The sequence below is a fragment of the Ammospiza nelsoni genome, chromosome 3 (assembly GCF_027579445.1).
Source record: "Ammospiza nelsoni isolate bAmmNel1 chromosome 3, bAmmNel1.pri, whole genome shotgun sequence".
Taxonomy (NCBI): Eukaryota; Metazoa; Chordata; class Aves; order Passeriformes; family Passerellidae; genus Ammospiza; species Ammospiza nelsoni.
In genome coordinates, this window is record NC_080635.1 from 18,719,926 (window position 1) to 18,735,893 (window position 15,968).

At 41.2% G+C, this 15,968-nt stretch overlaps 1 protein-coding gene across 5 annotated transcripts in view; it reads right to left on the reverse strand.

Moving 5' to 3' along the window:
- LOC132071814 (BRO1 domain-containing protein BROX) overlaps positions 1–15,968 on the reverse strand; it is a 118,198-nt gene that overhangs the window by 98,829 nt on the left and 3,401 nt on the right. For 4 of the 5 annotated variants that reach the window (XR_009418200.1, XM_059469595.1, XM_059469596.1 and 1 more), the window contains exons 4-11: positions 14,729–14,825; positions 13,325–13,420; positions 12,605–12,677; positions 12,171–12,276; positions 11,550–11,639; positions 10,730–10,815; positions 9,345–9,426; positions 8,163–8,313 (exon numbers count right to left, since the gene is read on the reverse strand). Coding sequence is in view for 4 of the 5 variants with exons in the window: in XM_059469595.1 (XP_059325578.1) it covers positions 8,163–8,313; positions 9,345–9,426; positions 10,730–10,815; positions 11,550–11,639; positions 12,171–12,276; positions 12,605–12,677; positions 13,325–13,420; positions 14,729–14,825 (781 nt within the window). In the remaining variant the exon portion in view is untranslated. Of the gene's footprint in view, positions 1–1,734; positions 6,122–6,576; positions 6,737–8,162; positions 8,314–9,344; positions 9,427–10,729; positions 10,816–11,549; positions 11,640–12,170; positions 12,277–12,604; positions 12,678–13,324; positions 13,421–14,728; positions 14,826–15,968 lie in introns of those variants that run through there. The other variant, XM_059469598.1, reaches the window with a different exon arrangement.

A 15,968-nucleotide genomic window follows, 5' to 3' on the forward strand; every position in this document is an offset into this window, starting at 1 on the left:
TATCATGGCAGTTTAACTAAATTAAAACAAAACAAAACCAAACAAACAAAAAAACCAACCAAACAAACAAAAACACAAGAGGGACAAAAAACCTTGAAACCCAAGAATAATAACAAACTGATGCCCAGCCAGTTTCTGAGCCAAGGGAGTCCCTGCCAACCTCCATCCCCATGGTTTGATTGCTGAGCATGGATTTCCATGCTGTGGGAAATTCCTCTGGTCACTGGGGGTCAGTTGCTCCGCTGTGTCCCCTCACAGCCTCCTGTGCGCCCTGTGCACCCCCAGCTCACTGGGGCATGCTGGCAGGGCAGTGTGCAGAGGAGAGAAGACTTTGGTTCACATTTCCAGCTGCCCAAGGCCTCATTGTCCATCTCATGGCCTTTTCCCCAAAGCCATGAGCAGGCAGCTGATGGACACAGCTTTGGCCAGCAGTGGCTGTGTCTCGGGGCTGGCTGGAACAGGCTCTGGCCAAAATGAGGGTAGCTGCTGCTCACAGAAGATGCCTTCCCACTTCAAATCCTTGCCACAAAAACCCAGCCCACGACCCCGGAGAAACCCCACAGAGATGTAGAGAGTTTCTTCTTCCCAAAGGGCAGATGTCCTGGAGAGGCTGTCAGGCCCTGGGACAGAGCAGCTGGCTGGGACACAGGGCAAGAGATCTTCTCTGTCTGTCCGTGCTCCTGCTCCATGGCCTTGGCAATGAGCTCAGTGGAGAGGTAGCTGTTCTCCTAGTCACAAGCATGCACAGGCTCCTGGGTGCCCCCCTGTCGTAATTACAGAGATGTTCCATGTGAAATAATGTAGAAGGTGTAACTTGTGACACCTCTTCCCATTTTAAAACTGCAGTGCTTTCTTGAGTGCACACTGTCTCTGCTGGGCAGCTATGTGGAAAAACTGCAGGAAAACATGAGGTCTTCTGCCCCTTGGTGGCCATCACTCCAGCAGGGTCCTGTGGGAATTTTTTATCCATTCGAGAGGGCTCTGTTGGTGCTGTTATGCACGTTTTGACAATGTTTGGGGACAAAGTATTAACTAAGTTGTGCTGGCAGAAACTGAGGAAGCACATCCAGCAGATGATAGGGTTCAGGTGTCACAGAGGACAAGGTCCCTGACCCTGAGATTTGAGAGCAACTCAACAAAGCAAGGGCAGCCTTACATTCCAGAGGCCATCAACATGGAGATTGCAAACGAGTCCTTCTTTGGGAAAGCCAGACAGAAAGATTGGAGGCATGAAACAAAATTGTTAAAGACCACCACTTGGCTCTGAGAGACAGCTGGCACTCCTGGAGACAGCAGCAGATGCATGTCTGGTTCAGACAGGGAACACTGAGCCTGCTGTGCTAGAGAGGCTTCATCCAGAATATCAGAGAAGTTATTCCCAAATAACGCCCTTGACATAGTATAACAGAACATCCCACAATGTCACACATCTTGGCAAGTATTGGGATTTTGAACAGCCATAAGAAAGTCTGCCTAATTACTTTCTTTTTTTCTAAACAAGAATTTGGAAAGCCCATCTCCTCTCTTCCTGCCTCAGGACTTCACATGCTTCATTGTAGCTACTACTTCCATAGACATCCAATTAATGGATCTTCCTTATTTAAGTCTTTCTATAAGCCAGGATTAAGTATTCTCTATAATAACAAAGTTGCATTAAATTGCAGAAAGTAATAATCAAGACAGAGCCTCTTTCTTGCTACTCTATGTAAAATTTTAAATAATGAAATAAACATGATCTTTGAAGATTGTTTATTTTAAATGGCATTCTGAAACTCATGGCTATATACAAATTTTCCAACTATGAAACTTAAGATTGCATGGTGACTGTCTTCACAAAGTAAGGCTGCTCAGTCAGTGATCTCAGAGCTGATTCCATTGAAGTGGGATTACTCAGAACACAGGATGGCTTCTGGAAGCTTGTAATCCATGAAGACATCAACACCAAACGAGGGAGACCTTCCATACATAAAAAGCGGATCAAGGATGCCCTGGGTTGCCACAGGACCTTTGCTGAATTTGAGAGCATCACCAGCAGGGAAAGGCCTGAGACAAGCCAAGGGTCACTGTGGAAAGGCCTCTACACTGCACTCACAACTTGGAGACAGGTACATACTCCAGAGGCTTTTCCATGCCAGTCTTACTCACTGTGCTTTATTCCTCCCTCAACTGGGCCAGTGACAGGAAAAAAGAACACAGAAAAAGGAAAAGAAAAACCAGCTTATGCTACTATGGTAACTTAAGAGAGATCTTTAGAGACAGAATCTTTTTTGGGATAATCAACAGGCATGAACAGGATTTATGTTAATGCTGAAACATCAGTTCAGATACCAGACGCAGGGGTGGGCTGAAATGTTTCACCTCGCAGCCAACAGACAGAAATTCACCTCCTGGAATTACCATGGAAGACAGATGAGCTACTGCTTCCTCTCATGCTCCCCAATACTAAAGGCAGAGATATGCTTCATGAGTTTGAAGCACACACAGACAATTAAAAATACATTTTAGTAATGTTTCACATTAAAACCTTACCCATAGCACAGTACTAAAATGTGCAACAAAATGACAGGAATATTTACAAGCATATTGTATTGTACCAAATTTACAAGACAAGAAAATTTTAAAGTGCAAAGTTGTCTCTATTCTACTATTCTATTCCACACAGACAGAGGGATCCATTTTCCTGCTCGTTGTACAAATGACTACCATTGTCACAGACACAGCACGGCTCCATGCTGAACATCCAAGCGACTAAACACCATCCCTAGGCTGACAGGCAAAACTCCTCTACCAAATCCAGTGAGAGGCAGACATTAGCATCCAAGGGCCAGGTTTAGTCCCTCAGCTGTGTGTCACATATGCTGGATGGAAAGTAACTACTGAAAACTCAGGAACATGAAACATGGAGAAAGTATATTTAAATACATGGAGGAAGGTATTTAAGTGGAAATCCTACAAAAAGCTTGATGGTTTGGTTTACAGTAGATTAAAGACAATCACTGCTTTCCTTAAAGCACAAAACAGAGGGCCCAGCACTCCGTGTTTTATTCAGCTGCAGTTCTGTCCTGCTTCAGATGGGGCACAAATTTTTAAAGATTATTTACACTAACAAGATTTGCAGGCTTAGCCATGACAGCCTCTAAAACCAGAGAGAGGCCACAAAAACAGGCTATTGCAGCATGAGAATATTAAAAAGTCACCATTCAAAATACTTCACTCTTAAAAATTACTAGAGAGAGCTATAAGAGAAGGAACATTCCAGATTAACTCAAACTCCCAGTTCATTTACTCATATTCTTAAGCATATTGGACAGTTAATCTACATCTTATTTACAGTAATTCCTGCTACTACCCAAGAAAACCGGAAGAGAAAGCTGCTCATTGCCTCACAGCTCTACTTTGCAAACTAAACAGTCTCCGGGTTCTTATTTTTTGGCAAAACCATCCAATGTTTGCCACAGGATTTCAGCTACAAGTAAACAAAGTTTGTCTTGAAAAGCAACACATGTTAAGTGAATTAATTTGTTCCATTATTCTATTTTTAAACTACTACATCATATTTACTGAAACAGCTATGGCACAAGAGGCTACACAGCTAGGCTTAAGTAATGTCATCATCTGACAGTTCACTTGGTTATGCCCCAAACTATTTACAGTGAACTTGATTCAGACAAACAGCTCGGTTTGATAAAGCAGGCAAAGAATTCCAAGTCCATAAAATAATCTTCCTACCAAGATGTTTAGGAATGATTTAGTCATGATTTGTTAATTTGATTGTAAGATATTCCTCTAAAGGAACCCACCCATGGGTAAAAGCTGCGTTGGAAATGAGTCCCAGGACCTACAAGTGCATTAGCAAATGAGGGTAAAACTGCACCACAGTTTGTAGCAGTGGAAGGGAAAATAAGGGGAGGAGGGAAAGCAGGATCTAGTCTGCACAGAAGGAAAACTACCTCAGTTGAGATGTGTATATATCGACAAAGAATTCTGAAAAACAACAAGTAGCTAAAAAAATTGTGATTATGAAACTGAGTTAACTATCTTGATCCTTAAAGGGGGCAGGCTGAACAAATGTTGATGACTACAGCTGGAATACAGTTATAGAATTAAAATTTATATAAGAAAACTAACTCCACACTCTACTCTGGCAAAACCTAAGCTGGTATTTTAACAATGCAAAAAGTCTAATGAGTCAGCTGATCAAGTTAGGAACAGATTTGAGTAACTCTTCATGAAACATACACCAGGTCCCCATGCAGCACCAGAAGAAATGGAGCCATTTCAGGTATGTATTCTTCTTGAAACTCATTATCCTCTAGGCCCCTGCAGAACAGTAGCTTCTTCCAAAGAAATTCAGCTCACTTTACACTTAGTTTTATGTGCAGAACTGACAGAAAGAAAAATCATCATGGGAAGCAAGGAGGTTTGCATTTGATCAACCCATAATAGCCAGCATTAAAAGACTCTTTGCCTTTTGCATCAACAAATTTTGTAATTTGGTCCAGTATCTCAGGAAGAGTCTTGAGTTCCCTATTAACCTCCTTGGCAGCTTTTGTTCCACAAGCCTTCAAGGAGTTGCACACTTGCTCTCTAAGCTAATTGTCTCCAAGCCCCATTAAGGATTTTAGAAGCATTGAATCACAGCATGGTGTAAGGTGAACAAAGAGTACAAAGTGAGCAATGTGTTTACAGTTTACATCACGGTAAGTGCATTGGCCATCATGTTTGCTGGAAGGGTGAACATTGTCGGGCTGCTCAGTTTCTTTCTCAGGCCAAGAGAAGCGCAGCAACTGGTACCCAGGAATTGCAAGGCTCTAACTTCAACACATGCATCATATACCTTTGCATTTGCAACGAATCAGAAAGATGTTTTCGTTGTCAAGGGTGCTTGGCAGTGCTCAGCACTAAAGAATGCTGTCACATTTTCCACAGCAGGCAGAAATGGAAGCAAGTTCTACAAAATCCTTTCTTTCTCAGCCTTGACTGTGCTTAGCTTCTCACAAGTTTTCTTCAGAAAGAGCTGATTTTAGTGCAATACTGCAAAACCTGAGAAGCAGCACTGTTTATACAGGGCATAAAGGAAATCTAGAGCTTGGCTTCCCAGCTGTGCCATCATGTCTTCAGCTCATCTTTCCTCCCTATTCTCCTGACAGCTTCTTATAGACACCACTTGGATGGAAACACAGTAACTTACTTCCAAATCCATTACCTTATCATGACAGTTTCAGGAATTCCAGTGCCAGGAGATCAGAACTGTCTGCAGCCTTCGAACTTAAAGCTTTGAAGATTCAGAAATTCTGAATAAATGACACAGGGATGCTTTGCTTTTAAGCACTTCCATATTGCTTGCTGCATTACTTTCACATACACTTTGATACTAAAGGATTTGGATTAAAGGACAGACAAAGCTAAGGTACTTTACTACAAATTCTGATATAAACCCCCTAATCTATAGAGGAAAGAACAGAGACTAATAGTTTCAGAACATAAATTGTGCTCCTGTTATGCAGAACTTGAGGTTTCCCAAGTTCTGTGCAAGTCCTGTGAAATACCATATGACTGTTACAATTCAAACCCAGATTTTCTTCCCTCACTACAATTAGGTGAATTCGGACACAACAAAGTGCTAAGCCTGAATGACAAAAGTTGAATAAATATAACTGTTCATGCAAACTTCTGTTTGCAGAATTGGACATGATACAGCATATAAGGTAATGGAAAAACCCTCAAGCATTACAATCATGATACTTCCTTTGCTATTTGTGGGTAAAACTAAACCCACAAAAAGAAACTCCCTAGAGGCACAATAGGAACATTTAAGCCCACTAATTCTATGATATCCCACTGAAACCAAAAATAAGTCAGATATAAATAACCACCTAGAAATCCACCACAATCTTAAACAAGATAGACACATATTAACAAAAGTAAATTATATTAGCCTTGTAAATGAGGAGAATCAAAAAAAGAAGATCAGAACAGAAGCCCAGAGTCCTATGAATAGAGTTTCAAAGTGAATTCAAAGCACTTATGGCATTTAAGAAATCTGGCATCCACTGTCTTTTTGAGGCTTTATATTTGGTTCCTTCAGAGGTTTTACTTCTTCATCTGGTTTTGATTTAGCCTACAAACAAGAAGAAAGAAAACCCCAACTAAATACCACAAGTACAAACCACTGTGTCTGCACAGTATTTATGCACAGCTAACTTTACATGTTATAATCTAATAGCCTCCTCTCTTTTCAAGGCTGAAGATTTTGAGTAAGCCCCAAGCAAGAGGGAAATGACAATTTTTCTCTGTTTCAGCATCTTTAAATGAATCCTTTTCTAAAAAATAATCTTTCTCTAGCATGCTGTAACATTACAGGACTTGGTAAAAAATGAGCTGATTTTCCAGATGCTGGCAGTGTGGCAGAGGTTAATTGACTTGCCCCTGCCACAACAGAAGGATGAGTTTAGGTGGTAGCCTTATGGCTGCTTCCTACACTGAGCTGGAGAATGTTATGGAAGTGCCAAACTAACTCTGTATGATACACATAATAAAGCCAGAGGGAAAGAACAGCACATGGGATTATCTTACAGTGTCCTCCTTTGGCCTCTTGGTGAGATCAAATGCTGCAACCGTTTCAGGGGTCCAGTGTGCGCTTAAAGCTGGAAACTCAAAAGGAACAGGCTCTACTAAGCCATAGTTTGCTTTCAGTTCCAGCTGGGGAGCCTCTGCTGGCACCTTCTGGAAATAGCTAGAACAAATACAGAAATGTATTTAAAATACAGTGCACCATCTCTGCAAGTCCTGTTTGCAATTCTAAACAAAACAATTTGGGTTTTCACAGTGGCAAGCACTGCTGCTCTCTTCCATTTCATTAAGGCACTGCCTAACATGCATTCTGCCAGCAAGGTTCACAAGAACAAAAGCAACTCCTTGCTAGTATTGTTGTTTGTTCCCTAATTGTATGGTGGGTTTTCTCCAACTTATTAACCATTATTCCCAGTGCTTTTTAGAGAAAGCATCTTTTGTCCAAAAAAACGCTTCAAAATACAAATGAGGATTTAAAGTACTTTCCAAAGACAAAGAGGACACTTCTTTTCCTAAACAGTCCTAATGTGCCATAGTGGATGACGGCAACACAGCAGCCCCCCAGCCCCCCATAAAAGCCTGGCTACAGGGCAAAGCCTGACTCAGGGTGTCCCTCCGCCCTTGGCAGGGCAGCAGGAGCTCACACACTGACACACTCTACCTCACTTCCTGTGCTGCACAGAGCTCTTCCAAAACAGTCACAGCTTTCTCTTTCCAAGTTTTGTTCTAGAGGGACAGGAACATGCTGAAATCTCCAGTATGCTTTTGTTGTAAGCTCTGACAATGGGTATTTGAACAAAAGCAGAGCAGAGCATTTCTATTTCTATTTGCAGTTCACTTTGATGTATTTGACCATCCTTTCCATTTAGTCAGTTGCCCTATTATGCAGGTCTTTAAATATCATAAAAATTAAAATAACACACCTATTATGAAAGGCTAAATCGTAATAGGACGGGAGAAATAAATGAGGAAAAGAACTCTAAAGACAAACTAATCTTGATTATTTTCAACTGAAATTAAAAATTGGTATTTCCAAACCCTTTTTGGAAGGACATTAATGAACAGAAAGCCCTATTCACAATATTAACTATACTTGGACTGGTAAAGCTCCTAGCACCCTAAGCATGATCTTCACTGAAGGCAGCACTGTGTTTTGACTTCCCTGCTTGCAAAGCAGAATTGCCTACTGGTCTTCTCTACTTCCCCCTCTGTCCTCTTTTGCCTACTAGATCTCAGGAGACAGGAAGAGAGCATTAGAGCAACACAGCAACTTCTGCAGATTTTGTCCTGTGCAAAAGGAAAAGTAACCAGGTGCCTGAGGAATGAGGGAAGAAAACTGCTCCGCCTCTCCAGATGTCAGTCCAGCCCAACTTGCTGAACCGGCACAGGACACGCAGTGGGACAGCACAGACCCACTGCAAATCTGCCAAGAGAAAATTATAGAATTGCAAATTTATCTTTAAGTTACATGCCATGCCCTAAAGGAAAATAACAACAGGAGAGTAAAATTTACCATCCCATCCTGAAATTAAGGCAAATGAGGTAATAACACTTCATGTAAAGTGCTGTACAAACCACAAATTACTTACATAAATCCATTCTCTCTCTGGCATTTTTCTAATGTGCTCTTAATCAAACTTCCTAATTTCCTAAAGAAAAGATGTCCAGAAGGTTTGGCAGTAGTCCCAGGCCCCTTGGTTTCTCCATATTCTTTGCACAATGCTTCAGCCTTAGTAAAAACTTTGCAAGAAAGAAAGGAAATAAAAATTATTTACATGATCCTCTTAAATCATGGTTCTCCCCTACAGTGCTTCACTCTTAGAAGACACCAGAATCCAGTCAGGCTTCTTTCTTCTTAGAAACAAAACCAAACCAGTTCGAAGACAGCCAAGATTTCCTGCATCCAACAAGTGACTAGGAACAAGAAAAGAAAAAGCTAGCTTTTTGGGTGGGAAGAGGCAGGAAAGCATTCTTGTATGTGGGGCAAAATGCAACAATAAGCCTAAGAACTGTGCCACGTGGTAGGGAAGAACAGAGGGCATGAAGGTATCCACACACAGCTGATGCCCCAAACCAAACAAGAATAACTGATATGGAGTGGGAGAAGAAGCACTCTTCTCTGAACAGCCGAACAGTATTTGTTTTACTCCAAGAAATCCAACTTAGTTTGTTCTTAATAATTTTCCAATTTATTTTTAAAACTAATATTAAAGTTTCCACTTTGAAGATTTGAGCATTTTTTATACATTGCAGTAAAGTTATGCAGTGCAGGCCAATGGGGTACTAATAGCTTTGAAGAGAGAAGACTGGGCAGAAGACCTTGAACTACTGCAAACTTCCCTGAATATACCTTGCAAATGAATAGAAAAGAAGTAAGTTACTGAAATCTGTTTAAAAATAAACAAGCAAGATCTAGATTTACTATGTAACCTCCAAAGCAGAAATGGCTGCACTACTCTAACATACAGACCAGAAAACAGGATGACCAGACCCTTATGGGTCTTTATACTGTGTACTGCAGGCAGCTCAAAGCCAGTCTTTAAGCCAGGCTAAGAACTGAAGATGAAGATTCTCTGCAGAAATGTTATGAAAGACAGTATTTGGTAAGACCATCAAAAAAAGTAAAAATACACTGTCTCTATTCAAAGATGTGCTGGATTTCAATCAGGTGACAGATAAAATCTTTATGGGAGAGCAAATTAACACAATACAGCAAAACAGAACAGGCATGGCACCATCAGACCCTGTACTCCAGTCTCAATCACACTTACATTTTTCTGATTCCTGCAGAGATCTGATTGCTTCCCCACATTTATCACTTGCCAGCAAAGTCTGGCCATGGTAACAGTATGCCTAATGGAAGAGGACAAAATCATTACCAACATCCCTGGGCACTTCCTACACCAATCCCCTCCTCCTGCTCCCTACAGGAGCTGCAGCTCTTTGAAGCTGCCATTCCCTGCAAATAGTTGACAGCTGGGGACTCCAAGTCAAAGCAGCATTCACTGAGCCATTAATGCAGTTCAACATAACACTGCGAACCAGAACCACAAACACTTAGTATGAAAGGAGCTGTCTCAGCTCTAGCCAAGAGTAACTGAGCTGCACAGAGCTGTTTGACCTGAAGCACTGCTACACAGGCCATTTCAAGCTCTCACTGCAATAGTGTGCAGCATCAAGCCCCAGCACAGAAAGAGAATGAACCCCAGGCAAGTTTACAAAGCCAAGACTGAAAACTAAAACTACCTGAGCACCGAAAAACTCCATCTGCAACAAACATCACTGAATCTGGATAAAATGAGGTGTTCTGCTATCTGAGATATTTTGTCATAGTCCAAATAACTTTTCCATCCCCAAAAAGCCAATTGTGCTTGAGGGTGGTATTGTATTCCAGTGAAAACTGACTTGCCTATTATCTATTATCAGGAGCTGAGTTTAACTAGTAAACACAACAGGAGAAGGAACAGTCCCCATCAACGAATGCCCACCTTGCCCCCCTTTCTTTAGTGTCTGTTCTCATAGTACAAATCTATGTAAATCTACCACTGCCCAGATCACTCAAATTTAAAAAAAGGAGAAGTACCACAACTCTTACCCTCCCTCACCTCTCAAACCTGCTAATAAGGCAAGCAGATTTTAGCTACAGTTTCAGCCTAAGAGAAAGACAATTATGTAAACTGCTTAGCTTGGGCCTTTTGTACAGTATAAAAAAGATTACACGCTGTGGCAGGCTACAAGACACGGCAAATTGAGCAGCTGAGGATCTCAAGGGCACTGCAGTACTTGCTAGAAGATCCATCAGGCAAATAGGGACAGCTCTTGGAATGGTACCTTTTGGTACTTGATGCAGTTTCATTCAGGGCCTTCATAAAGATTCTCAGCTCTGAACTGTGCCTAGGATCAGACTGTGATGTAGATAACAGAGAACACCACTATGCTCAACCTGAATGGCTTCAATTAAAGATCTGTGATCACAACAAATCCACACTGCTGCAATTTCATTTGGCTCCACAAAAACAGTTCAAATGTCACTGACACTGCACAATTCCTCTTCACAGTGTGCAAAGAAAGTCAAGGCAATACTTAGCCCCCATTCCCTATGCAGCCCTTGGCAGACAGACAACAAGCTGTGACTGCTGCCACCCAAAGTACTTACGTAGGCCATATAGAAACAGCTCTTCAAGTTTAAGTACTTCCTCCATTTACCTGCATAGGCTGGATCCAAACTAGATAATGTTTGATCTGTGAACACATAGGTAAATAATTCTTAATACATTTCCTAAAAGAAAAATCCCAAACACATTAAAAGACCAGAATTCTTGAACTTAGCACTAAATCCTAACTCTAAAGTATCCAGAAACAAGGGACAAAAATTCCTCCTGCAAAAGCACAGAAAAACTCTGAGAAAACCACCAAAAATATATAGCTATCATGCAGTTGTCCATAGAATTCCTGAAACTGCTATCCACTAAGTCTGGATGGCTAATTCTCTAAGTATATTTATGCAGCATTTCAAAACTTGTTCCTAGTTTAAGTTCCAGTAGTGACTCCCATACTTCTGCACTTCTACCACTTGCCTCAGTAAGCCCAGAGATCATCTCACTCATCTGGAAGGTGGCACATCATGAACTCACTCCACTCTCCATGCTCTGCATCATGACGTGTGGCCCAAAGGCAGCTGGAACAAACTCCACTGACATCAGGCCATTAGTCTGCTGCTAGTCTGCTTTCCTTCACTAATGTTTCCTACCATCAGCTACCATTTCCTACCATAGAACAAGATTCCCACAAAACCAAAAAGCTTTATCATAATACATGCTGATAACTGAAGCCTTAAATGTGCTAAATAGAAACTAAATACATACTCCATATCCACCGAGAACAGCATTAATATTGCAATTTATGGGTAGGTGAAGTGTATCTGCTGGCAAGAGTGCGTAAATTTAGTCATTAAGGATACAAAACAAGACACTCACCAGCTTTTTGGTAGAAGTTGGCTGTTTCATAAGCAAGAGCAGCTATTAGGCCTGGATTATGTTTCAGCTCAATAGCCCGAGCAATTGTCACTGAAAAACAGTTCCACACCATGATTTAAGTTTAATTGAAATGTCCCATCACATCAAATCAGCAGAGGCATTTAGGGTTTTAAAACCCCTGCATGAACAGCAAATAGATGTTGTGCAGTCAAGCAAACAGCAGAATAAAGATATTGTTTCTTGGATAGAATGATTCCAGTTTAATAGAAAAACTGAAGGAATGTTAGCCTTAAGAGTAGCTAATAAACAGAAGCTGCACATATTTTAAAGTAAAAGAGCTGGAATGTCTGTTAGGCAAGCATGGTGGTGAAAGGGTTGCATGAAAGGAAGAAATAAGAAAAAGGAGTAGTGCCACACACAAGTTCTTCCTAAGTGAAAGATATTCCATATTACAATTCTAATATCAGACTGATTTTTGGCATTTCGCAACCTGCCCCACTATGCCACAGTACTTTAGGAGAATAAAAAACCCATGGCCTTGCTGCCAAGCAGAATTCATGAGACAGCTGTGACCCACAAAGAGTCATTTCCCACAGCCAACCAATGTATATTTGAAGATACCTTCTTGAGCTTCAGCTTGACACTGTACGATGTAGGACTCTGTAAGTCGAGCTTCTAAATCTCTTCCCTTTTCCACAGGTGTAATCAATTTTGGAATGTGACTTTCCTAAATACAAAGCAAGTCTCAGAGTTAGTTTGGGCCCAAAGCCAGTGCAAAACAAGTGCTTTGTGCCTAAAAGGATAGGACACACTGAGTGAAGGTCCCAAGACAGCACATGTGGCACATGATATGGGCTGACAGACAAACCACTCTTCCAGTGCCACTGGGAATGAGTTCCAGGGATTGAGGGGTACCACAACATATTAACACCCTTCTGTTTCCTGCATCATTCAGGTGCTCTCAGGTATGTGTGTATAGCAAAGGCCTCTCTAAGACAAAAAGTCAAGTATTTGGAGACACCTTGAAGAACAGACAGCAAAGAAAGCCCTTCTACCTTCAGGTGTTTAAAAATCCCAGCTGCTATCTTCAAGCTGCGGTGAACGTCTTTTGCTTCATCCTCTGTTATACTGAGAAAATAGAATGAATTGGTAAAATTATAGTTAGAAAGGGACTCTAAGTATCATTTAGTGCCACCTCCTGGTTTGGGGCACCACATTTCGCAACAGCAGATCAGGTCAGTTATGGCTTTGTATAGATGAACCTTAAATCCTTCAAGAATCAAGAGTTCCACTAAGTTCCCTAAGTGACCTATCCCACGGCTGTGCTACCGTCAGAATAAAAAAGTTTCTTACAGTGTCCAATCATGAAATAATCATATAGAGCTTGCTTGAAAGAAAATAAATGTAAGGTCCTGTGATGATTCTCAAGTAAAAGCCAACCTCAGTGTTAGAAGCCAAGGATTTAGAGGTCTGTAGGGTTAAATGTCAGCAGAGAGGTGAAGTTAAGAATCTCAGTTTTCTACCTGGACATTTAGAGGGGGACTGATGAAGGGTTCATTCACAACTGACACTTTCTCTGTATCACAGTCATGTAGTGCTACTGCACTCAGTTTACAGAGGCAAGAAGGGATTGAAGTGCTTGTGTGTAAAGACCAACTGTCTCCTGGAACTCCTCTGCCTGAGCTGGACATTTCCTATAGCAGGTGACCCCCAGAACCTGCTAAATCTTTGGTGGAGTATTGCTACAGCAGAATTGTTAAAAGAAAACCACTTACTCTTCTTTTCCAGCAAGTCTTGATGCATATTTTGTGTACCATAGAGCTACATTAAATCCCATGGAAACCAGTTCAAATACTGCATCCTGCTGGGCACTAAAGAAAGACAGACAAAAACCCCCCAAAAACTTAATGCATTCAGTTTTGTTCTCACATCTCTCTCTGCTGATAGTTCATGTAGCAAAAGTTAACACTTCTCTCTATAAAACATTTTTCATTTACAATGTCAACAATTTCCAATTCTGAACCTCCTACTTTGCTGAACTGCTTAAGAGAGACATAATTTGTTTTAGTCATTCTCTTTAAGAACTCAGAATCTACCACATTCAGATGCCCACCCTTCCCTTTTGACAACTTTTATTTTAAAACTGTAACTTGAGATTTGTTTAGCTTTGGGTGTGGCTGACATTTTGCTATCTCTTTTTTTTCAGTTGCACACTTTTAGAAAGCCTTGCCCTGGAATGTCCACTTTAAAGTTGTACTGCTAAGTTAATAAGTCAGAGTCTATTACAACTCTCTCAAATGAATGTTATTGCAATTATTTATGTAACTGCAGACAAACAGCAGGATTTTTTCCTGCAAATAGCAGGAAATTTCAAAAGGTAAAAACAGAGTCTTTGGAAAGACTGAACTTGCAATCACAAGCTCAGTTTAGCTTAGGAACTACCAAACCTTTTAAAAAGAAAGATGTGGGAGAGAGAAGAGTAATGTTGGCACAAGTACAAGTGTGCATGACCACGAGAAAATTAGAATGAAGTCCTAATCAACAAATTTTCTTCCATGGGGAATTAAAGCTTTGAGGAGGTCAAACACTTCCAGCTAAAGCCTGACAAATTTGTAGGCATGATTATACAACACAATTACCTCCAATAGCAAGAGAAAAGTGAGTAATTCAGAAGGTTACAGATCTGTATTCCTCCTGGAAACACAAGATTTGTTTGTTTGAACCAAGAGGACATGTACTCACAGCTTCAGAGGACAAGAACAGAATCAGATCTTCAGCAACACTGGAACCTCCAAACACACAGAAGTTCCTGGTCAGGCAATAGTGCCAAATTAAGTTTTAAACTGCAGTGTGCTTTGTTACCATGCTCAACTCACCAATATCCTCAAGGCTCTTCTTTATACTGCTCTAGCTAACTGCAGGTTCATTTTGTAGATCAACTGAGACCTAACGGATCCTTCTACCATTATTGTGCATTCTCACAGCTTAACATAAAGGCCACTAGGTACACTTCAGAATACCTAACACAGTACAGCAGTTACCAAAAACACAGCAACACCTTTTTAGAAACTACTTTGTGTTCAAGACTTTGCTGCATTTCTGTTTCCCTTCAGGCCTGTGCATGTGTGTAACAGAGCAGCAGAGAGCAGCATACCCTGCACCCAGAAAAGCACACGCACCTCGGGATTTGTCCTTGTAACGTGTCTGTCCACTTGAAATTCTGAATATATCTCAACTTGCACTCTTGGGAAGAGTCATCCAACGAAAGGATAAAACCTATGGAATAATAAAACAGGCAATCTCAAAGTAAGAAGCAGAAATTAGTAATGAAGGAGATGGATCAATATGAATATAGATATAGATAAAAGAATGTTTCTTGCTGAACCCCTCAAACCCCCATGTTACTTCCTGGGATTTTTATTCCTCAGTACCCTGAGAACAAAATGTGGAAAAAACTAACTGGCTACTCCAGGAAACTGCTTGCCCAGCTTGTTACCAACTCAATTCTGAGAATCTTCACTGCTCAAGGAAAACCTGGCAGATTTCTGCATGTCCCATATGGTGACAAGTTGGGAGTGGGACTAGCCCAGGTACAGGATGGCTGAGGGTGTTCAAGGTGAGTGAGTGGCTGTCACTGCCACCATACTGCCAACCAGGAAATGCCAGGAAAGGCTGCCTAGTCAACAGGGAGAGGGAAAAGAGCTTCTACGCATGGGCTCACCTAGTTATCATCTATCTTCAGGGCTACAGGAAATTCATTCTTTATGTCCAGTAGCCCAGAAAACAGCAGTTAGTGGGATGAGGCTCATGCTATCGGATGTTTAAATCCTAGCATATGCAGGCCCAGGAAATTTCAGTGAGGCTGAAGAAGGACCCTGGTCTGATCAGGTCTTACAGACTTTAAGAGGTCAAGAGCCTGCCATAGCAGCTACTGGGGCTATACCTGTCAGTGTGTCACATGTTTATAAAATCAGAAAATACTTGTTCCTTTCACATGCAGAAGATTTTAGTGGCCAAGCATGATATTTTCCTGAAAAAACTATCTAAATCTTGGCTGTTGCAACAGGGACTCTTATCTGACCTTTAGATGTGACATTAGCCTACACCCTCCCAGGAGCTCATTAAACCAATGTTTACTTCCCACAGACTGAAAGACCTCACTTTCCACAAATCAGCTGATTCCTGAAAACTCAGTCCTAAGAAACCTGGCTGAGCACCTGACTGCTAAGAGAGAGTTACCCAAGTATTGGCAGAAGGAAGGTTTCAAAGGAATGTGTCAGCACAGCTGAACCATCTGCTGAAAATGCAGATACCATGCTAATGAGCACCTACATATATATACACACCTAAGATAAGCAGCAGTAGAAGGTAAACTTGCAACAAGTCTATGGTCTAGTATTAGATCAACCAGCAGTTTAC